At 43.2% G+C, this 21,369-nt stretch overlaps 5 protein-coding genes and 1 pseudogene across 6 annotated transcripts; 4 read left to right on the forward strand and 2 right to left on the reverse strand.

The window, feature by feature from the left end:
* Positions 1-2,699: 2,699 nt before the first annotated feature.
* LOC135628719 (uncharacterized) lies at positions 2,700-3,881 on the forward strand. Its single transcript, XM_065135576.1, has 3 exons — positions 2,700-2,861; positions 2,963-3,240; positions 3,339-3,881. The coding sequence occupies exons 1-3, from the start codon at positions 2,712-2,714 to the stop codon at positions 3,679-3,681; spliced, it is 771 nt and encodes a 256-aa protein (XP_064991648.1). The 5' UTR covers positions 2,700-2,711; the 3' UTR covers positions 3,682-3,881.
* A 2,342-nt stretch (positions 3,882-6,223) lies between these two features.
* Positions 6,224-8,263, forward strand: LOC135629493 (protein trichome birefringence-like 33). 2 transcript variants are annotated; one of them, XM_065136930.1, is made up of 6 exons: positions 6,224-6,436; positions 6,500-6,716; positions 6,807-6,978; positions 7,056-7,255; positions 7,547-7,711; positions 7,781-8,263. In XM_065136930.1, exons 1-6 carry the CDS (start codon positions 6,256-6,258, stop codon positions 8,118-8,120), a joined length of 1,275 nt encoding a protein of 424 aa, XP_064993002.1. In that variant the 5' UTR covers positions 6,224-6,255; the 3' UTR covers positions 8,121-8,263. The 2 variants fall into 2 exon arrangements, with proteins under 2 accessions (XP_064993002.1, XP_064993003.1); XM_065136931.1 differs by having other exon boundaries at positions 6,232-6,436; positions 7,787-8,263.
* A 107-nt stretch (positions 8,264-8,370) lies between these two features.
* On the forward strand, positions 8,371-9,554 carry LOC135629494 (uncharacterized). Its single transcript, XM_065136933.1, has one exon. The coding sequence runs from the start codon at positions 8,562-8,564 to the stop codon at positions 9,180-9,182; it is 621 nt and encodes a 206-aa protein (XP_064993005.1). The 5' UTR covers positions 8,371-8,561; the 3' UTR covers positions 9,183-9,554.
* Positions 9,555-10,086: 532 nt separating this feature from the next.
* On the reverse strand, positions 10,087-13,396 carry LOC135629495 (small ribosomal subunit protein uS4y-like). The gene is made up of 3 exons (XM_065136934.1): positions 13,238-13,396; positions 12,556-12,937; positions 10,087-10,453 (listed from the first exon to the last, which is right to left on the reverse strand). The coding sequence occupies exons 1-3, from the start codon at positions 13,263-13,265 to the stop codon at positions 10,270-10,272; spliced, it is 594 nt and encodes a 197-aa protein (XP_064993006.1). The 5' UTR covers positions 13,266-13,396; the 3' UTR covers positions 10,087-10,269.
* A 332-nt stretch (positions 13,397-13,728) lies between these two features.
* LOC135629492 (putative pentatricopeptide repeat-containing protein At5g52630) lies at positions 13,729-15,876 on the reverse strand. The gene has a single exon (XM_065136929.1). The coding sequence runs from the start codon at positions 15,818-15,820 to the stop codon at positions 13,775-13,777; it is 2,046 nt and encodes a 681-aa protein (XP_064993001.1). The 5' UTR covers positions 15,821-15,876; the 3' UTR covers positions 13,729-13,774.
* A 745-nt stretch (positions 15,877-16,621) lies between these two features.
* Positions 16,622-20,876, forward strand: LOC135628567 (phosphatidylinositol 4-phosphate 5-kinase 6-like; annotated as a pseudogene).
* The last annotated feature ends 493 nt before the right edge of the window (positions 20,877-21,369 follow it).

Below are 21,369 nucleotides of genomic sequence, written 5' to 3' on the forward strand. Positions count from 1 at the left end.
TCTTATTTTCCTTATTTCCAATACCTTTTTCTTGTTTCATGGAATAAAGAACAACGCTCGGTCCTTCCACTACATTTTGTATTAATAAATTTTATAATTGTTTATAAAATAATATAATTTTAACTCCCCTTTAATTTTGGACTACACGAGGAACAAATTAATTTTCCAGCAATTAATGTGAAAATAGGAGGGGATTAAATAGGTATTAGGACATGCTTTGTGGGGGCAAACAAGGAATTACAAGAGGGGGAGGTGGAGGCGTACCAAATGCCTCTCCTCTTCGTAGTGCTATTGCTTCGGGGCCTCGGGGCACAACCACGGGCCAAACCCGAGCCACTCGATTTCTGCTGCACTGACCTAAATGCCCCTCCATGATTTCATAAATGGCGTAGGGGGCGGCATATTCCCAGAACCGATTGAGCCCACGAGCGGGGTGTGGTGGGGGAGTTTACGACCGTTTGATCTCGATCCAAAGGCTAATCACGCTCAGGGCCGTGACGCACGCGGCGTCAGGGTAGGTGGGCGGGCGCAGCGTTGTTGGAAGAAATGACGGGCTACACGTGATCTCCACGTGTCCCGGTGTGGGTCGTCCATCGGCGGACCACGCGCCGCTCACGTGACAGGGATAAGATAGTAATAAACAGGAATTTAAATATATTTGATGGAGACTAAAAGATTAATAGTGTTCAAATCTCTTTAAAGTTCAGATGATCTAATTAGTAATTGATTGAATGAAATAAAAAATTTATATCAAAAATATTACATGGATTAAATGAATGAAAAAAATTAAATTGAAAAGAATAAAATCGAATGGATTGGAATCCCACCAATTTAGTATTTTTTATTATTATCATATATAAATGTCCTTATTTTAAGCACTCTCACTTTCAATATAAAAATTACTTTAATATATTGCAAGAATTTCATGCAGCATTTTTGTGATAATTCGATTACAATCTTAACAACAAAGATTATGGAAGAAATCATAAAACAAAATAGCCTATGAGCAATAAACTAAGTTAGATTGCTTCTATTATTGATGTGGATGATCAAAGAATATTCTCTTTATTCCTTTGTTCTTCTTTCATGATGACATCTTCTATGTACCTCGAATGAGAAGTTGTTAAAACATAATTTTTAGAATATAAAAATATTTAATTTGGATTAAAATCTAAAATTATCATAATACTTCCGATATAATAAAGCTCAGTAGATCTGCATAACAATACTAGAGGTCATGTCATTATATAAGCGAGAGTAACGATATAGAAAAAATATTATGATAATTTATTAATAATAATATAGGAAAAAAATCTCTAATATATCTTAAGTTTTAGACTACATAATCTAACAATAACAACGAAGAAAAAAAAAATAATCTACTAATAATAACATAGGAAAAAAAACCAAAATGTCAACATGTCACAATAACAACATAGAAAAAACCATAATCTACTAATAATAAAATATAAAAAACCATACTGTATATTAGATTATGTCTGATGCATTAATGACAAAAAAAAATTAAGATGAAATCTAAGTGTAAGATCCTATCTTCAAGTCTTATTCATGCTGTGTAGTAAGTATATATAATGAACATCTTCATCAATTCAGGTTTTGCATTTTGGATTTAAGTTAATCTGTCACTCACATATACTGATGAAGCTTTCTAGATGAAAATATAATGATAGAAGATTTAAAATGGCACACCTTAAAGTGTGGAGTGCCCGATTACTGTGAAGAACACACGATTGCTGAGATTGTGCCACCTTCTACGTATTGATTCCTCGGTACATTTTTGTTGTGTGTAAATAAGATACCTTGAGATATATCAGGTATTTCAATATATATATATATATATATATATATATATATATATATATATATATATATATATATATATATATATATATATATATATATATATTTATTTATTTATTTATTTATCTTAGACGAACATGTTGTGTGTAAATAAAATGTTTGTAGATAATTTTTTTTTTTATCTAGGATTGATAATTTATATATAAATAAGGCATTTTAGAATGTATCGAACGGTTCAGATTTTTTTTATCTTAATTATTTTTTTATCGAATGGTTCAGATTTTTTTATTTTTTAGAATTTTTATGTCGTGCATGAGTATGAGAAACTTTATGTAATTTTTATTTTTTTATTTGACATAAGTGATGTAATCATGTGGTGATAAAAGAAAATTTCATCCACAATTAAAATGTTAATTGGATCAAGCTTGCTGGATAAATTGGATCAATAATACCTTACCAACTAGTTTAGCTTATACTTTCGTATTTAAAATATTTTTATCGTGAGTGAAAATTACTTAATAATATTTTTATTTTCTTTAAATTATCAAACTAGTCATCCGACCTTCTGCATCCAACCTTTCCTTGTAATTGTTCTTTCCTTGGGCCGTAGTCGATCGCTTCTTCTCGCCCCAACCTTTCCTTGCAATTGTTTGCCTTGCATGGGTAGTCGTTGCCATCCCAACGTAGATGTGTGCATGGGTCATGGGAAGGAAAAGCTCGGGCATCTCCATTCACCACGCAACACAGCCAGCTGATTCAGGAAGCAAAGCCGCGCATGGATTCCTCCCTTCTTCTCCCCGCCCAAGCTTTCTCAGACCAGAGCCACCGAGGTCCCCGCCGGGTTCTATATCTCCCCGTGCTGGTCCCCTTCCGGCCGAACCACGCGCGCCATGGCCATCACCCACAACGACCTGTCCCTGAGGACGCACTGGCGCAGTGATATTAGCGGCCGCGTCGCTCTCTTCCTCGTGGTCCTCTCCGTCCTCTGCGGCCTCGTCAGCTTCGTCCTCTGCCTCGCCGCCGAGGCCTCGCGGTCCGAGGTAGCCGTCCATGTCCATCACCCCACTGCTTGCAGCGGCTAGCCCATTAGTTGCCCGGACTACGTGCGATTCATGCATGGCGGCGTTTATTCTACGTGCAGGCCACATGGTACCTGTTGAGCAACCAGGGCGACAGCAGCAAGACGTACCAGTGCGTCTACACCGGCAGCGGGCGGACGCCGCTGGCCTGCGCCGTCTGCGCGTTCTTGCTGCTCGCAGCCGCCATGTTCGCCGAGCATGCCTACATGCTGGTGGCGGCCACCTCTCCTAAGCTTCCGGCACTGGCGGCTTGGTCGTCGCTCCCAGATGATCCCCTCACGTCGTCGTCGGCCGCTAGAACTCTTACATGGCGAGCCTGCTGCCTCTTCCTCACGACTTGGTAAGCTTTCCAGCCTTATACGACAGCATCAACTGATTCGTCCGTTCTTGAGCTCGAGGACTACTCTGATTTGCTCCCTGCAACTCACTGGAGCACAGGATCTGCTTCGCCATCGCGGCGGTGCTGCTGATCATCGGCATCGGCGTGGAGTCGGGCCACATAAGCCAGTGGAGGAACCCGAAGCCGGATTGCCATGTGATCAGGCCAGGGCTCTTCGCAGCAGCTGGAATCTTCGGGCTGATCACTGTCCTCCTCGGAGTCGGGTTGTACCTTACGGCGCTGCAAACGCAGAGGCTGCACCAGGAAGAGGAGAACATGCGCCGAGGTATCACTCAGGCAACTCGCCCACACCAGTTTCCTCCGCCAAGCGCACCGCAAGCAGCCCACACCACACAAGGAGGGGAGCCCGCCGCCATTAACAAGACTTCGACCTCTGCGTGAGGTTTCAGTTGACCTCAGGTCACTGTGATACGCCAACCAATTGCCAATGGTATTTCTTCTGTGTTGTAAATCTTTGCTTAGATCATTTCAGTAAATGATAGGGAAAAAAACTCAAAAGAATAATTTCTTTTACAATGAATCAATTATTTTGGATGTTGTATACAAATTAGTGTGATTCAACTATCAAAAGCAATATCCATGTTTGGGCAAATAAAGAAGCAGCCTTAGAATGGCAAGCAAAAACAAGTGGTGGTGTGTTTCTCCTTTAGGATATTGCCATTAGATCAATCTTTTTATTTTTATTTATAATTAATTAATTAATAATTTGGACATCATCATTTTTTTTTCTTTTGCTATCTAAATCTAATGTGTGATGGCATTGCGACTTTTATCGACAGTCTAAAATAATTAAACTTAGATTATCTTTCACTTTAATGTGTGACTAAATTAGAATGTCATGATGATAGCATTTATGCGTTGACTTTGTTGCTTCTTATGTAAATAAATTTTATTGACTAATAATTATTTTTCATCTTATTACTATAAATTCATTCAATTTAGTAAATAGACTTTGTTGACTAATAATTGTTTTCGTCTTATTGCTATAAATTCATTGATGGAAAGAATATAATATAAGAATAATTATTGAAGAAGCTTTATATCAATCTTAGATCGATGCAAAGAATGACTTACGAGCAAGAGACTTCGTGAGTAGAGCAATAGAGCAAGAGCATATCGTTGCTATTGCTGCGATTGTTGTTGCTGTGATGGCACAAGCGTTCCTTTCATTCCCCTTAAATCCGCCCTTCGTTCTCCTTAAGTCCGTCGACTATTGATAGATCAACGAAGACTATCACGGTGAGAAAGATAAGGATTGGCCGCGGAGCCTATTAGGAATTTGGATGCAGCGACGTTGGTCGCTGGCCGAAGGTAAGAGTGAAGCTTCACTTTTCTCACTGATACCATGATGGAAAAAATAGAAAATACCTCAATAGAACAGAGTGAGATTTTCTCATATAGTTGAGGAAATCTTATCTTCTATTAATGATGACATTTGACTCTTGTAAGCCAAATACTCTTTCTTTCTTCTTTTGCTAGTTCTTTAAATAAATAAATCTTATTAATTAATAATTATTTTTGTTCTTTGAGTCAACTTAAATCTGATTTAACAAGTTAAATCAGGCATCATTGATAAAGATCAAGTAATTTTCCATAAATATTTTTTTTTTCATAATATAGGTATCAATTTAGACCTATTGACCCAAAATATATACGATTAAGTTAATAATAATACATACATCAATCTTTTGTAAGTCAATTTAAGTTTTCATACACTTCCAATACAAGGCTAAATTGAGAGTTAAATCTCTTCTATTCTAACATAATTCAAAATTAAAATTTAGTATAGTACATATGAGATATAGTTTAGCGTTTGACCCATCCTCATATCACTTATCCAATTTGATAAAATAAAAATAATATCTTAAATTTTTTGTTGAATCTAAACAACTAACCCAAAATATTTAATTCTAAAATAACAATATTAGATACACCAATCTCAATTTAAAAATCTAAAATAACTCTTATCCTTGTGCACCTCATGACACCTTTTTTTTATTGTCCTTCTCACTCCACCATCTCACTGGCCACATTTACTTTTGAGTCTATAGGAGATATCTCTAATAATAATAATAATACTCAGTTTGAAGTGTCCCAACATAAAATCCTTTTACCTTTTATGTTATTCGATTGATACATAAAATATTGTATTAGTTGTTCCATCTCTATTCGATACCATTATGAAATGAACGAATGATGGTAAGTTGAATCTATTTGAAGCTGAAATGTGACCAGATGAAAGGCATTCATCCTCTTCACAAAGATATCTACTTTTCACTGTTCTATGGCCACATAATAGAGGAAGTTAAGCAAAGACAAGAAGTGTCCAATTCACTCCCTTAGCTTACAAGGAAAGCAATGATCTCTATCTTCATGCACCACCACTAGTATCCATTTAGGGAACACAGGGCCACATCTCCAAACTTTCCATGTACTGCTACCTGCAACCTAATGGATTACAAAGGAGAGAAAAAAAAGTTAGAATCAATGAAATGACGTTATCAAATGATCAGAAGGACCATTCTGTTTTAATAATTCACTATCATGATTACCGTAAAGAGTTCTTATATATGATCTAAAAGATATCGATGATGTCCGAATCAATTCGACGAGACTAGAATATGAGATCATTAAATTGGCTTAGATTCATTATTATTTGATTTTGATAAATCAATCGAATTAGATTGATAATTAAATATTTATGTGAATTAAATACAAAATTTTTAGGATTTAGGATCATCAGACTTTTCATTACTTAGCTTCCACATGTGGAAGTCTTGCGTTGGGTACATCATATGTAAAGTGACAATGACAAGCAAACTATATGAGCTAAGGTTTTGGAGTGAATGAGACTCAACCTTTTACGGTGAGACCGGACATGGCTGCCCTACCGCCACTCATCACTGTGTATTTATGGTCACTCTCCACCCACATGGCAACAACATCTCCCACGCCATGAAGCCACATCTCTCCTCCTCCTCCAACTCCTCGATATTCGCCAAGAGGGCTCGGCTCTCTCCTTGCATCTTGACCTTGCTGGCCGTCATGGCGCTCGTCGCAGTCCTCTCCGGCGAGGACTTCATCTTCAGCTTCATCCAGCTCAGCCCGGAGCCGCATCAGTTCCTATCCAGATCCGGTACGTCGTTGAACCGATCCCGGTGGAGCTGCTTACCGCTGATGCTTCTTGTGTTGGATGCAGGGAGTCGCGGAGAGAAGCTGCCGTTTGCCATCGGAGAGATGGAAGGCGACTGCGACATATACCGGGGGAGATGGGTCAGGGACGAGTCGACTCGGCCACAGTACCAGGAATCGGACTGTCCTTACATCCAGCCGCAGCTCACCTGCCAAGAGCATGGGCGACCTGATAAGGAGTACCAGTTCTGGAGATGGCAGCCTCGTGACTGCGACCTTCCCAGGTTCCTCGATAGCAGGACATGCATTCTAGTAATCTGCAAGATTTGGAGTTCTTTCTTCTACCTCTTCTAACATGTTGCGATCTCGCGCAGCTTCAATGCCACACTGATGCTCGAGGCACTTCGAGGAAAGCGGATGATGTTCGTCGGTGATTCCCTGAACAGAGGTCAGTTCACTTCCATGGTCTGTCTTCTCCACTCCGCCATCCCTGACAGTGCCAAATCGATGGAAGTAAATGGTTCACTAACAGTCTTCCGGGCAAAGGTGAAACCATGCGCTAATCCTTCCCTCCACCGCTTCTCTCCCACCTATAACACCATCCTCTCTTCCACTTGGCTCAGGAGTACAACGCAACGATCGAGTTCTACTGGGCGCCGTTCCTTCTCGAATCCAACTCCGACGACGCCGTCATCCACAGGATGGCCGACAGGATCGTGAGGAAAGGATCCATCGACAAGCACGGCCAGAACTGGAAAGGAGCGGACGTGTTGGTGTTCAACACGTACCTTTGGTGGATGACTGGCCTCACGATGAAGATCCTGTAGGTTTGCTGACCTCTTCCTCCAGCTTTTTCATGGGCTTGGGAACCGGAATCAAACCGGTTCAGTTTTAGAATCAGAATCGAAACCTACGGTTCCGATGCCAGATTAGGTTCGAACCGTCCGTAGATTGAAACCAAAACCGGAACCGGACCTTTAGTTCAATTCATTTGATTTAGAACCGACGAATCATTAGACCGATTCGATTTCAATTTCAGCCCAATTCGATTCTGATTCGAACCAAACCGTGATTAGAGGTAGAGCGAAGCAGTCATGGTGGGCTAACCTCGCAGGCAAGGACAGGGCTCCTTCAACGACGAAGCGAGGGATATCGTGCAGCCGAGCACAGAGGACGCCTACCGCATGGCGATGAGAAGCATGTTGGAGTGGGTGGACCAAAACATGGATCTAAAGAAGGCGAGGGTGTTCTTCGCCACCATGTCGCCTTCTCATGAAAAGTGAGTGAGTGAGGTCGCTCTAACCTTCGTCCTTTCTTACCTTGCTGATCAATACTGAGAAGCCAACAGGAGCAGAGACTGGGGGGACGAACCCGGAGGCAACTGCTACAACCAGACAACCATGATCGAAGACCCCACGTACTGGGGCTCCGATTGCCGGAAGAGCGTAATGGAGGTGGTCCGAGAAGTGGTCGGCGGAACGAAGCTGCCCATCACAGTCCTCAACATCACCCAACTCTCCAGCTACCGCAAGGACGCCCACACGTCCATCTACAAGAAGCAGTGGGTGCCGCTGACCCCTCAGCAGATCGCCAACCCGGTGAGCTACTCAGACTGCGTCCACTGGTGCTTGCCCGGCCTCCAGGACACCTGGAACGAGCTTCTCTTCACCGAGCTGTTCTACCCTTAACGAGCGATGGCTTCGCCTATCATGCGCGGCATTCAATTACCTTCGGGAATCTTAAAGTACATCGACGATTGTGGAGGATGGAAACGGGTCTCGGATCCAACTCGAGAATCTATTTTATTATTCGGATACGGGCACACCAATTTCATCAGATCCGTTTCCCAATCTAACGTTGAACATTGCTTATTATTGAAATTATAAAGAATAATTATTATTAAAATCGAGACACATCGGATTCCTACTTTGGTAGCGAATGGTGCGTTGACAATTTCGAATTTACTAGTGGATGCAAATGCAGTAGACAAAGATGCCCTATCGGTCGCCGCTGACCACCGTCCCAAATGTCTGACCGGTCCAAGTCAAACACCGCGGGCTTCCCTATAAAACCAGCCATCGACGACTCTTCCATCCGCCTTTACTCGACTAGTGGTGATCCTGTGATCCATGATGGGCAAAGGACTCTTCCGCACTTGCTTCAGCCCCAGCTCTCGTGGCCTGGTGAAGCTGGTATTCTGGGGCGGCACCGCCACGTTCTTGCCGGAGAAGCAGCCCGCCGGGGAGGTCATGTACCGGTTCCCGGACCGCATCGTCTGCCACGCCGACTCCTTCTACATCGGTCTCCCGATCCCGGTTCTTTCTGCCGCCGAAGAGCTTCTCCCCGGCCGGACCTACTTCGTCCTCCCGGCCGACAGATTCCGGCTCGACCAGACCCTGACCGTCGCATCGCTCGCGTCGCTGTCGCCGGTGCCGACGAAGGTGTCGCTCGCCGGAGACGGACAGCGTCCGTTCGCGTACGTGAAGGGAGGGGATGGGAGGACACTCATCAAGGTGCTGCCTGAGTTCATATCTATGGTTATCTGCTCTTCGGGAGAAGGCGGGAGGAGGAGGGGCGGCGATGGCGGGGCGTTATGCAGCACGCCTGAGTTGAAGAGGCACTACGCGCAGCTGGTGGGGTCGAGGGCTCGCCGGCCTTGGTCTCCGGCGCTCGAGATGATATCAGAGAGGAAGAGTCGATCATTGTCGTCGCCCGTCAAGTTGTTGGGGTTGGAGAGGAGGTCGAGCTAATTAAGCCCATGTTTTCTTCCTCTGTAAATATTAGAGGAGATATATGATCAAGTTCTTTTCATGCTTGATATCGAGGTTTTCTGGAACTCCTATGACCAATGTAAAGATTGATACATGCCCGTACCCGAGTCTGAGAATTGCTCGGGCTGGCGTACTTGTTTGGCTTTCGTGAAGTTACAATAGCGTTGGCTTGTTAGAATTCTTTTGTTGTGACTGACTTCCGTCACCATCGAAGAATGGTGTGTACTAGAAGATGCTGGTGAAATGCGTGTGCTGTTTACAGGTCGTCGTTATCCGAAGCCATAGTGGACTATAACTTTAGGTTGACCATGTACGACCAGATCAGTGATTCCAAGAGCCAGTAGCCGAGACTGACCCAATCTCTCACCTCCATCTCTTTAAGTTAATTAAGCATAATCAGTAAAGGATATGACTTGGAAACCAAAACGAAGTTAATAAATCCATAACATGAGCCAGAAATACTAGAATGGACCAGAGATATGTGTAGAAGCATTTTAGAATGACCAGTGGTACGACAGGCACTTTTGTTATATCCTAAACTTTAGTCAGAAATGTGATCTTTGAACAATTTGATTAAGAAAACTATGTTGACCAATTTCAACTAATAGCAGGGATATCAACACAAGGAAAATATTGACCACTCGGTCCAAGTTCATTGCACCACAAAACTTGCGCTTATGCTAGAATGACCAGTGGTACGACAGGCACTTTTGTTATATCCTAAACTTTAGTCAGAAATGTGATCTTTGAACAATTTGATTAAACATAAAGAAAACTATGTTGACCAATTTCAACTAATAGCAGGGATATAAACACAAGGAAAATATTGACCACTCGGTCCAAGTTCATTGCACCACAAAGCTTGCGCTTATGCCACCTGAGGTTGATCGAGACACTAACCTTTTAAGCCAAAATAGATGAATACGTGTCTACTCCATGATTTCAACATTAGAAAACACTAAGGTAACTTCCTGCAATAACACTTGTGCAAAATGTTCAGATAACTAATAACTCAAGTGCAAAAGAAATAGAAGACCAGAATTCGACTAGGATAGTTGCATATTCCTCATTCCTCATCCTCCTCATCACCATCACCCCCAGCTGCCTTCTTTGCTGCTGCCTTCTGGTTCCTTCTCTTCACTCTCCCAGGACGGCCACCACCAAATGGACTCGTCAGGGAGAAGTCAATGTGCTTTGCTGAATCCACCCTCACCATGAATGATGGGATGTTAACCACTTGCCTCCCAACTCTGCGAGGATAGTTGAGAAACATGAAGAGACATACAAATTGCGAAAAAATATTGTAGTTTCATGTCAACATAATTCTGCTCACTGGCCCATTTACCACCAGGAAATGGAAGTTCAAATCACAACCAACCTGTTAAGGTCTGGTCAGCCAAAATATATTACAGTTTATTGGAAAAAAGATGTAATGCTAGCAAAAATTAAATCACTAGCAGAGGGATATAACTGACAAAAAAGGTAGCAAAACATTGATGGTCAGAGGGACTGGAGCATCAGCATAAGAACTGATCACAATGGTAGGCTGTGGCAATGTTGTTGCAGGCAAAGGGGCAAGAGCATACGATTAGAGAGAGAGAGAGAGAGAGAGAGAGAGAGAGTTCCTAAGATTTATGAAGAGTATATTTTCACAGAAACCATCAATTTCAACGAATTAGAGAACATAAATAAACTACATTCAATGGATTTTGGACTTTCTTCTTCCATATTTTATTTCATCTACCATATTAAGTTGAATCACTAGTTACTTATATTTATGTAAACTCTATTAATTTGGTTCATAAGATCCAACAGGAAAACCTGAACTTGACTCTTTCAAAGTCAACTTAAAGTTTGGTGACCTGAACCCAAACTAAATATAACATGAATGATTATTTTTTTCGTCGGTCATTAGTAACAATGACATTTAGGTGATGCAGCAGACTAGAGTAGATTCATGTATATAAGCAGCAATACTTCAGTTGTTATCCTCAACTTCTCCCTCCTCTCTTTCTATTTATGGTTGTTCATTATCTTTCCTATGCCTGCTTCTCAGGTATTTCCCTGTTCTTCTTCACCGCCTTCACCCTCCATGTGTTACTGCAATTTTGAATTAAATAACACTGTTGTATAAGCAACAAGGTACAACATTTGTCTTATTTAAGTAGCACCAGACAGGAATTTACAGGTTTATCTCATCCTCAAATATATTTTTCCAAGTCGGAGGCCTTTCTACAGTTAGGCATGTGCCAAGATTCACAACTAGGCTTACATAGACCTAGATCATTAGTCCACTTCAACACCAACCTTTAAAATCAAAGCATTTAGAAAAAAAATAATCACAAAATGTGTTCATTCAACATGCAATTAATAGGTCAACATTCCATATCTATATAAGAGTTACCACTCGAGCATATCCTCCTATATTTGACATATATAAATGGATGTTAAGAGGACAACCATGGATTACATGCTACAATACAATTGTTCTAGGAAGGCCCACCACAAGAGTCCTAGAAAGATCCAAGACTACCGATAGAAGAACAAAAATCTGTATAAACATACACTATTGGTTGGTTGATATTTAAAAAGGCAAGTGAAGCAAATATTTTAAAGGGCTATTGAACTTAAAAACTATCTGGAAGGATTTGAACAAGCTGGAAAGGTCAATATTCTATTGACCAGGAATACCAAACATCATTGCAGAACTAGCATCATGAAGCAGGAACTATAGAATCCATTTTCAACAAATCAATATTAGCTATATTTATCGATTTACACAAGGTAAGATTTACAGAAAAAAGAACACTGTTTTTCTATTCCTTTCCCTTTATTGTTCTACCAATCCTAAATAAAGTGACACTCCAGAAGACATAGTTGATATTGCAATGCTACTGCTCCTGAAAGTCAAACACACTTACCCCCGGAGGCTACAAGCTTCTTCATCCTGCTCAGATCTCATGTCAAATCATGGCTACAAGAAAATACAAAATCTAACCATTACTTGCCAATAATTTTTGGCAACTCCTGAATATATCATTAGATAGCATTTAAGAAAAATGGAGAACAGTAGTATAGGTAAACATAGGCCAATATAAACATGACAATACAAAACCACAATAGGTAATAGACAGACCAGCAAAAACAAATGAAATTTGATTTTATTGCAGGCATGTACTACTGCCACAGCAAGTCTGTTTACTGCCTCAACTAATCACCACATAAACCAGAGAGAGTTTCACATTTAGTGAAAATGCTAATAAAATGACAATGTATTTAAAACCATTGACGCACACAATTTATTATAACTTTCAGATAATCCAATCCATCAATAGAAAAAAGAAGGTTATACCTGATGTGGCGCTGCCTGATGAGAACCCTAGCATGGTGGATAGACTTTGCCATTCCCGACTTGAAGACGAGAGTCTGCAGACGGCGCTCCAAGAAGTTCTCCACTGTGAGGGCCAGGACATAATCTAGCTTGTTCTGGCCTTCCTCGAGGAGCCCATAACGGTTCATCCGGCGGAGGAGGGCCTCTCCCTCGAAAATCCGACGAGGGTTTTTCTCATCAAGCGTGAGAAGATCCCTCGCAGCATTACGGATTCGGCTCAGCGCATACTGGACTCTCCAGAGTTCCCGTTTGCAGCGGAGCCCATACTCACCGACAAGCTTCAGCTCAGCATCAAGCCGCTCCTTCTCATAGGGACGACGGGGCTTCTTAAAGGTCTTCCCGTCTGAAAAAAGACCATCGTAGCTAGGATTAACAGATCCAAACCATACTCAGAACACCAACGAGGGTTTCCATCAGATTTTGAAAGAAGAAACTAACAATGTACCCAAAACCACAATGAAGCCCAGAAATTCCACCACGCACACATCGTAAGAAACCGAAATCAAAACCCTACCAAGGCTTTTCCTCATAAAATTTCAGATCCATTCGAGGATCGAAAAATAAGAAGCGAAAGCATCGAAAAAGATTCAAAGATCTGAGATTGCGGGATGAGAGAAGGACAACGACGATCGCGACTACTCACAGTTCCTATAAAAACTGACGTGAACCATGGCTGCTTCAACTCCACCGACGCCTCCGGCGCTCGCCTACGGATCCCGATCCAAGGAGGTGCGCGAGAGGCCGCGAACGAGCACGCAGATTCCTTTATATATAGAATTCCAAAAACCCTAGCCCTGAGCGTGGAAACGACATCGGGTCGAACCCGGTCGGGTTGAGGGTCCGCAACTCTTCATGCCAGCATTTCGGTTCGGCCTTCTGGGCTCCCCACGACCCAGCAAACTTAAAGGGCCTTCTGCATAGCCCTCAATCTACCAATATTTCATATACACCACACATATCAAGGCTTTATATATATATATATATATATATATATATATATATATATATATATATATATATATATATATATATATAAACTGAATAAGGCCAAGAATGAATGTACCTTGCTCATAATTTATCCATTTCATAATTTCCTTGCTCAAAAATCAATCAGACTAATTAAAAGAATGAAGCTTGAAATGATAATTGCTTTTGTTGAGGTGGGCTGAAATGAAAGGAATCACCAGTAATCACCACATGAACACATTCCATCTGCAAAGTGGTGAAATCTTGCGTTGTCCCGAACTATGATCTCTCTCGATTCGATCTGTGATATGAGCTTGATCGCCGAGTGGCAATCCATGCAGATCCGTAGATTCTTCTTAACGATGATAGGCTTTGTGGGCGGCGTGCTGATCAGCGCGAATGCAACTGCAATCCTCTCACTGTGATGATGCAGCGATCTTCCCCTCGATCCTTCTTCTAGATTAGAGGCCACAGAAGCTGTCACAGGAACATACCCTGCTTGACTTAGTTTAACCGAGAGCTCCTCAAGCTTCTCATGGATCTCCTTTATCTGTGGGTGTGAAGGGTCATCGGCACCAAAAACATGGGCCTTGTTGTCGACATCCACCCAGCTGAAACCAGGCAACTTCTTCACCCTGCTGTCCCTCATCAACTTCCTTGCAGCTTTCACATCCTCCCAGTGACCCATCGAGGCATACATAGTCGACAGCAGGACATGGATCCCTGTGTTGCCGGGCTCCAGCTTCATCAGCTTTTCTGCAGCAAACTCACCCAGTTCTACGTCTCCATGTGTCCTGCACGCTCCAAGCAAAGAACACCAGCCATAAGCGTTAGGCTCAAACGGCATTCGGCCGATGAAATCTTTGACTTCCTCAAGTCTTCCAGCTCGAGCAAGCATATCTATGACACAAGAGTAATGCTCCTCTGCAGGTTCCACACCATATGTTTTGTGCATGGAGTGGAAGTACTCTAGTCCTGATTCCACCAGCCCGGAATGGCTGCACGCCATTAACAGGTTAACGAAACTGATATGATTTGGTTTGCATCCTCCGGCCACCATTCGATGGAACGCCTCTACTGCTTCCTTGCCACGGCCATGGTGTGCAAGCGCACCCACCATCGAATTCCAGGCAGCATCACTGGCGTGCTGAATCTCTCCAAACAGCTGAATCGAACACTTGAGGATCCCGCACTTGCCGTACATGTCGACGAGGGAGGAAGAAACGTATGGGTCGATGTCAAAGCTTGTTTTGATCACTTGGGCATGGAACTGAGTCCCTTGTTCCAGCACTGCTTGGTTTGCACAAGCCTTGACCATGCTCGAGAAAGTGAACTCATTAGGCTCTGTGCCATGTCTTCTACAGTCAACGTATGTTCTCAAAGCTTCCTCGAACTGGTTCATCTCGACATACCCATCGATCAAAGAACTGCAGGAAACCACATTCCAGTCGGAACCCACCTTCTTGGAGACGCTCGAAGCACTGTCCATGTCTCCAGCCTTTGCATACATGTCCGTCAGCGCATTGACAATAAAAGTCTCCGATTCCAGACCCAACTTCACGACGGATGAATGAAGAGACTGACCAAATCTGTAGGCCTTCAGGCCAGCACACGCATTCAAGGCACTACATAAAGCATGCTGATCGATGGTGATCCTACCTGCATCGATCATCTCCTTAAATGCCCGAAGTGCGTCCTCGAAATTCCCATTCTTTGCGTACCCATCTATCATGGTGGTCCAGGACACCTCGTCTTTCCATGGCATCTCCTCGAAGACCAGACGGGCCTCAATCAAAGATCCACATCCAGCGTACATCTCGGCGAGGTTGCTTCCGACAAACAATTCATCGTCAAAACCCAACTTCACACTCGAGCAATGCATCTGTCTACCGTACGCCAACGACCCGAAGGACGCGGAAGCCTGAATCGCACTGGAGAATGCGAACTCCGTAGGCCTCACACCCGCACCGCACATCAGCGAGAAGGTTCGGAGGGCTTCAAGAGCCTGGCCGTTCTGGGAGAACCCGGAGATCATGGCAGACCAGCTGACCAGGTTTCTCTGCGTCATTCCGTCGAACAGGGCGGCAGCGTGGTGGATGTCGCCACATTTTGCATACATGTTGATGAGATGGTTGGCGACGAAGGTGGACGGGACGCCGCCGAGGGAGATCAAATGGGCGTGGAGCTGCTTACCTCTGTTGAGCTTCCGGGCTCGAGCGTAGGATTGGATGAGTTGAGCCAAAACAGATGGCTCCTTCATGTCACGGGGAGCACCAGATGCCGCGGGGGGCAACAAAGCCCTTCGGCGTCCGTCTTTAGAGCCTTATATGCTACTCTTGTGACACGTGGTCGATCGATTCGTAACACGAGGAATATATATATATATATATATATATATATATATATATATATATATATATATATATATATATATATATATATATATATATATAATTTTGGTGTAATAGATGCATCAGAGCCATTGATGGATTGAGTTGACCAATTATTAAGATTTATGGGTAAGACATCCAAGAAGTGGTCAAACCCTCTCTCCCTCTGTCTGTGCAGGGATAGCTTAGAAATGGTTGCACGACTGCATTTTTATTAGTGATCCATTTATTCCATGATCTCTGTGTCTTTCTACAGTCATTGAGAGAGACAGAGAGAGCTTAAATCCTCGTGCAGTATCTCCTCCTCAATTCTTGTGCGAAGGACAGCTACAAAGTAGGGACGTCTTCCTCTTTCCTCCCTCCACTTGTTGGGAGGAGACAGCAGCTTAGAACAGCCATTCCAATTCCAGCCTTCTCCAAAAGAACCCATTCGTAGCACAACAATTCGAGCATTATCCCAACAATTTATCTAAATCCAAAAACAAATTTCCCAAATTTTTCTTCTTCTTTTTCTATTTTTTTCAGCCAAAAAAATTATATTTATATATAAAAGAAGGGAAGAAAAAAAGAAAAATCAAGAAAATGTTACGAGGAAGGCATAACTTACAACCGCCCCCTCGGCCTCGTCTGGTCTTCGTCCCGTGACGATGTCGTTGGGTGGAGATGTGAGTGGGCGATCGACGTGAGTTCGGCAATGGCTGTGGGATTGGTGGTGACGCTGAGTCAATAGCATCGAAGAGGAGGAGAGGAGAGAGACGCACGAGGGCGGAATAGAATGTACAAAGCGCAGCAGCAGAAGCAGCACGACGCCAAGGCGTGGGAATCGACCGTCCGAAAAGCACAGCAGCAGCAGCAGCCCGGCAGTCGCCGCCGCGTCTGCCCGCTCGGGCCAATGTCCGTCGCCCCGTCCGAAGACGATTCCGGCGCCACCTCTCCACGCGGAGAAGGCGACGACGACGATTCGGCAGAGGCGGAGGAGGAGGGGGAGGTCTACCACGCGGAGCATGTCTTCCCCAGCGGCGACTTCTATACCGGACATTGGATCGCTGGCATCCCCCACGGCACCGGGAAGTACCTGTGGACGGATGGGTGCATGTACGAGGGCGAGTGGCGGTATGGGAAGACCACCGGCCGCGGGAAGTTTTCGTGGCCCTCTGGCGCCACCTACGAGGGCGATTTCAAAGCCGGGTTCATGGACGGCTTCGGTACCTACACCGGCGCCTCCGGCGAAACCTACTGGGGAAGCTGGTCCATGAACCTGAAACACGGCCACGGCAAGAAGTCCTACGCCAACGGCGACTACTACGACGGCGAGTGGCGCTCCGGCATGCAGGACGGCCACGGCCGCTACGTCTGGCGCAGCGGAACCGAGTACGTCGGACAGTGGCGCGCCGGGCTCATCCATGGCAGAGGAGCCCTCATCTGGGCTAACGGCAATCGCTACGACGGTGATTGGGACAACGGAAATCCCACGGGCAACGGTAGCTTCCGGTGGGCTGATGGCGGCCTCTACGTCGGGGAATGGTCTAACGAGAATGCCACCATCCAACACAAGGGGGTGTACTACCCATCGCCGACCGCCACCTCCCCCACTGCCCGAGACCCACAGGAAGAGTTTGTGGCCGACCTTAAAGAATGCAAGATCTCACTGGGGGAAACCATATCGGTGCTTCCCTCCCAGAAGACCCTCAATTGGTCCGGCATTGAGCCGCGGCGGTCCTCCACGGCCTCTGAATCTGCCGCCACGGACCGCGCCAGAAGGCGGGCCTCCGTCGACGGTGCCGCTTTGCTGCGCAGAAGGCCCAACGGCAGGACACTCACCGTGATCGGGACCAATGACAATGTGGGATTAGAAAAGGGGCTGGATGGGATCTACACCTGGGAGTCCCATGGAGATATTCCTTCTGACGCGGTCGAGAGACGTTCCATGGTTGAGAAGCAGGATGCGGCAGAGGCAAAGGTGCCGATGAACCCACCACGCATGCGTTGGCGGCCTCCGAGAGCCATGAAGAAGAAGCAAGGAGAAACCATCATGAAAGGGCACAAGAATTATGACCTTATGCTCAATCTCCAGCTCGGGATAAGGTAATGTTTTCCTGCGTAGCTATATGTAGTCTTTGGTGAAGATTGTGTATATGAAGGCATTGACATGTGCTTGCAATTCTCCATCAATGAAGCTTAGTAAAGTGGAAATACTAATTCATTTCTTAAATAATCCACTAAAAGACAGAGATTTGATGTAGATTGTGTTCTTATCCTTGTTTTCCAGAGTTCATCAATCTAAAGTTTGCTGTGGTACAGACATGCTGTTGGAAAACAAGGTCCTTCTCATAGTGAGCTGAAATCATCTGCCTTTGACCCCAAAGAAAAAGTGTGGACAAAGTTTCCTCCTGAAGGCTCGAAGCATACACCTCCACATCAATCCTGTGAATTCAGATGGAAAGATTACTGTCCATTGGTGTTCAGGTAAGTCCATGACTCTACTCTGTTATGTTTTAGTTATCACCTTTGAAGTTTGTATTCTTAAACTAGAGCAGACTTGATGATACATGATACTTAAATTGAATGTTCAGGACACTTTGCAGGCTGTTCAAAGTTGATGCAGCTGACTATATGATGTCTCTTTGTGGCAACGATGCCCTTCGGGAGCTGTCTTCGCCTGGTAAGAGTGGAAGTTTCTTTTACCTGACCAATGATGACAGATATATGATAAAGACAATGAAGAAGTCTGAAGTAAAGGTAATCATCTTTTCCTATCCGAATCATCCTTCCTATTTGAAACGGTAATCCTTTTCCTAGTTTCCGCATCTATCTTACCGCATAACATCTTGTTCGACAGGTCCTTTTGCGGATGCTTCAAGCATATTATAACCATGTCAGGAAATTTGAGAACAGTTTGGTAACCAAGTTTTTTGGTCTTCATTGTGTGAAGTTAACTGGAGCTTCACAGAAGAAGGTCAGAATGCAGATCTCGATGAACGTTCGTAATTTTGGATGGAGTATTTTTTTTTTTACATAACATATCAGGTTTTGCTTTTTCTTGTCACAATTGATCAGGTCCGCTTTGTTATAATGGAAAATTTGTTCTGCTCTGAGTATGTTATTCACCGGCGGTTTGACCTGAAAGGATCTTCTCATGGTCGTATGACCAGCAAGCCAGAGTCAGAGATTGACGAAACCACTACCTTAAAGGATCTTGATCTTAACTTCATATTTCGGCTACAACGATCTTGGTTTCAGGAGTTCCAAAGGTATTGTTATCGATTTTGTCCAGTTTTATGGCAGTTCTGTTTTCTGAACCTAGATATTCTATGCTTCTTATATAGAATGAGATATATATATGTGCTTTCTACAGGCAAGTTGACAAGGATTGTGAGTTTCTCGAGCAGGAGAGGATCATGGATTATAGTCTTTTAGTGGGAGTCCATTTTAGAAGTTCCAGAGAGATGCTTCCACCTGAAGGTTCATTTTAATGTCTGAAATGGCATCAAAATATTTATTCAAGCTTCCCTGACTGTGCATTTTCTAAGTTGCTCACGTTTTGGTCAAAGGTGGTGACGATGATAGCAAAAGAGAAGCAACAATGCAGCTTTCAAGAGTCAACAAGGATGATTTGAATTCTGATTCGAATAGGTACAACCATTATGGATTAGTTTCTATGTTTTTCTTTGTTGCTTGTCTGCTTAGATGTATTATTACTTAGTACCAAACTATTAGAGGACCTTTTGACAGCCAAATCAAACAATGCAAGGCATCATGCATGCTTCTTCTATATAAATTCATTCCCTTGCTGTTCTAACATGTGAGAGAGTGTCATAATTACATTTTCATATGACTTTGGTATGTTTCTCTCGCGAGATATATATTTCTCTTTGTTACATGTCCTATTTAATGTATCATAATTATTCAGTACCAAACTATTAGGGGATCTTTTGACAACCAAATCAAATAATGCAATGCCTCATGCATGCTTCTTCTATATGTGTCTCATTCGCCCTATGTGTGACAGAATGTTGCTTGTGCTCTTTCTTTAGATTATTTTTCTAACATCAAACTATTAGAGGATTTGTTGATGACCAAGTCAAATCATGCAAGGCTTCATGCATGCTTCTTCTACATACTTCATTCTCTTGATGTTTACCAAGTGACAAATGAAATAAGTACCTTCTCATACGAGTTTGCGTGTTTCTTTTGCCACAATTAAACAATAAATTGCTACACTTGTTGAGGACAAAATCAAATCATGCATGCTTCTTGTACATATTTCATTCTCTTGATGTTTAACATGAGACAAATGGCATCATTACCTTCTCATATGACTTTGCATGTTTCTTTTGCTATATATTAACAGTAAATTTCTACATTTGTACTGAAATAACCGATATATTTATCACAAGTATGAATTGATTGATATGCACATATGCTTAGTCAATGATGTTATTGTAGAAAAAGAAACAAAATGTTTTTTTTTTTTTTTGTATCCTTTAGGATCTCATATCCTTCATCTCATCGAATAGTTTGTGCCGTCATCTCCCAAAATACATTTCAGCATCCATCTATCTATCTTTCTCTGCACAACATCATCAAGATTAGCCCTTGAGCTTTTGTTCCTTCTGTTTGATGCTGTAGGAAGGGAAAGATCAGACTAGGCGTCAACATGCCAGCTAGAGCTGAACTGACAGTTAGGAAGAGCGATGGCGAATCCCAGCTAGTCGGAGAACCCACCGGAGAGTTCTACGATATAGTCTTGATTTTTGGCATCATAGACATATTGCAAGACTACGATATCAGCAAAAAGCTTGAGCATGCCTACAAGTCTTTCCAGTTTGATCCGGCCTCGATATCAGCTGTAGATCCAAAACAGTACTCGAGACGCTTCCGTGATTTCATATACAGAGCTTTCACAGAGGCAACCTAAAGCAAAATTCTGAGCCGCAGCAAACAAGAAGAGTTCCAGGTTGAGCGACTTGGACTCACGAGAACACACAAGAAATCCGGCAGGGCAGCAACCGGGTGAGTAGCTCTCGGCACGGCACGCTGATGCTTCATTTCGGCGAGGTACGGTTCCCAGATGGTGCTGCTTCAGCCATCACAGAGCCTCAAAGCAAGTAAATGTGAATAGAGAGCTTCATGTGATTTGTTTACACAGGTAGTGCTAATATCTTAATTTGAAAGGATAGAGAATTGTAACAACAAGCATGCAAACCGATCTAATGTTGTAAATTATTTCCATGAGAGTAACATGTACCAAATGTGGGGCTGTGCTTTGAGGTGCTGCTACAGGCTACTACTGTACAGTGTTCGAGAACAAGAACACTTCAGATTGTGTGTTGTGTGTAAAGCATATATGGAGATGAGATGACAAGACACCCAAAACAAGCGTTATCAGATGTGGAGTTCTCTATATGCTAAAATATAC

This window comes from Musa acuminata, chromosome BXJ3-1 (genome assembly GCF_036884655.1).
Source record: "Musa acuminata AAA Group cultivar baxijiao chromosome BXJ3-1, Cavendish_Baxijiao_AAA, whole genome shotgun sequence".
NCBI lineage: Eukaryota > Viridiplantae > Streptophyta > Magnoliopsida > Zingiberales > Musaceae > Musa > Musa acuminata.

Bases quoted from the DNA above. Each gene is read 5' to 3' on its own strand.
- LOC135628719 (XM_065135576.1), top strand. From the start codon at position 2,712: ATGGCCATCACCCACAACGACCTGTCCCTGAGGACGCACTGGCGCAGT. The intron at 2,862-2,962 runs GTAGCCGTCCAT...TTCTACGTGCAG, and splicing joins CCGAGGCCTCGCGGTCCGAG to GCCACATGGTACCTGTTGAG. The intron at 3,241-3,338 runs GTAAGCTTTCCA...ACTGGAGCACAG, and splicing joins TGCCTCTTCCTCACGACTTG to GATCTGCTTCGCCATCGCGG.
- LOC135629493 (XM_065136930.1), top strand. From the start codon at position 6,256: ATGAAGCCACATCTCTCCTCCTCCTCCAACTCCTCGATATTCGCCAAG. The intron at 7,256-7,546 runs GTAGGTTTGCTG...CTAACCTCGCAG, and splicing joins GGCCTCACGATGAAGATCCT to GCAAGGACAGGGCTCCTTCA. The intron at 7,712-7,780 runs GTGAGTGAGTGA...AGAAGCCAACAG, and splicing joins ATGTCGCCTTCTCATGAAAA to GAGCAGAGACTGGGGGGACG.
- LOC135629494 (XM_065136933.1), top strand. From the start codon at position 8,562: ATGATGGGCAAAGGACTCTTCCGCACTTGCTTCAGCCCCAGCTCTCGT.
- LOC135629495 (XM_065136934.1), bottom strand. From the start codon at position 13,265: ATGGTTCACGTCAGTTTTTATAGGAACT. The intron at 12,938-13,237 runs GTGAGTAGTCGC...GTCTTTTTTCAG, and splicing joins CGTCAGTTTTTATAGGAACT to ACGGGAAGACCTTTAAGAAG. The intron at 10,454-12,555 runs GTATAACCTTCT...CTATCCTCGCAG, and splicing joins ATCAGGCAGCGCCACATCAG to AGTTGGGAGGCAAGTGGTTA.
- LOC135629492 (XM_065136929.1), bottom strand. From the start codon at position 15,820: ATGAAGGAGCCATCTGTTTTGGCTCAACTCATCCAATCCTACGCTCGA.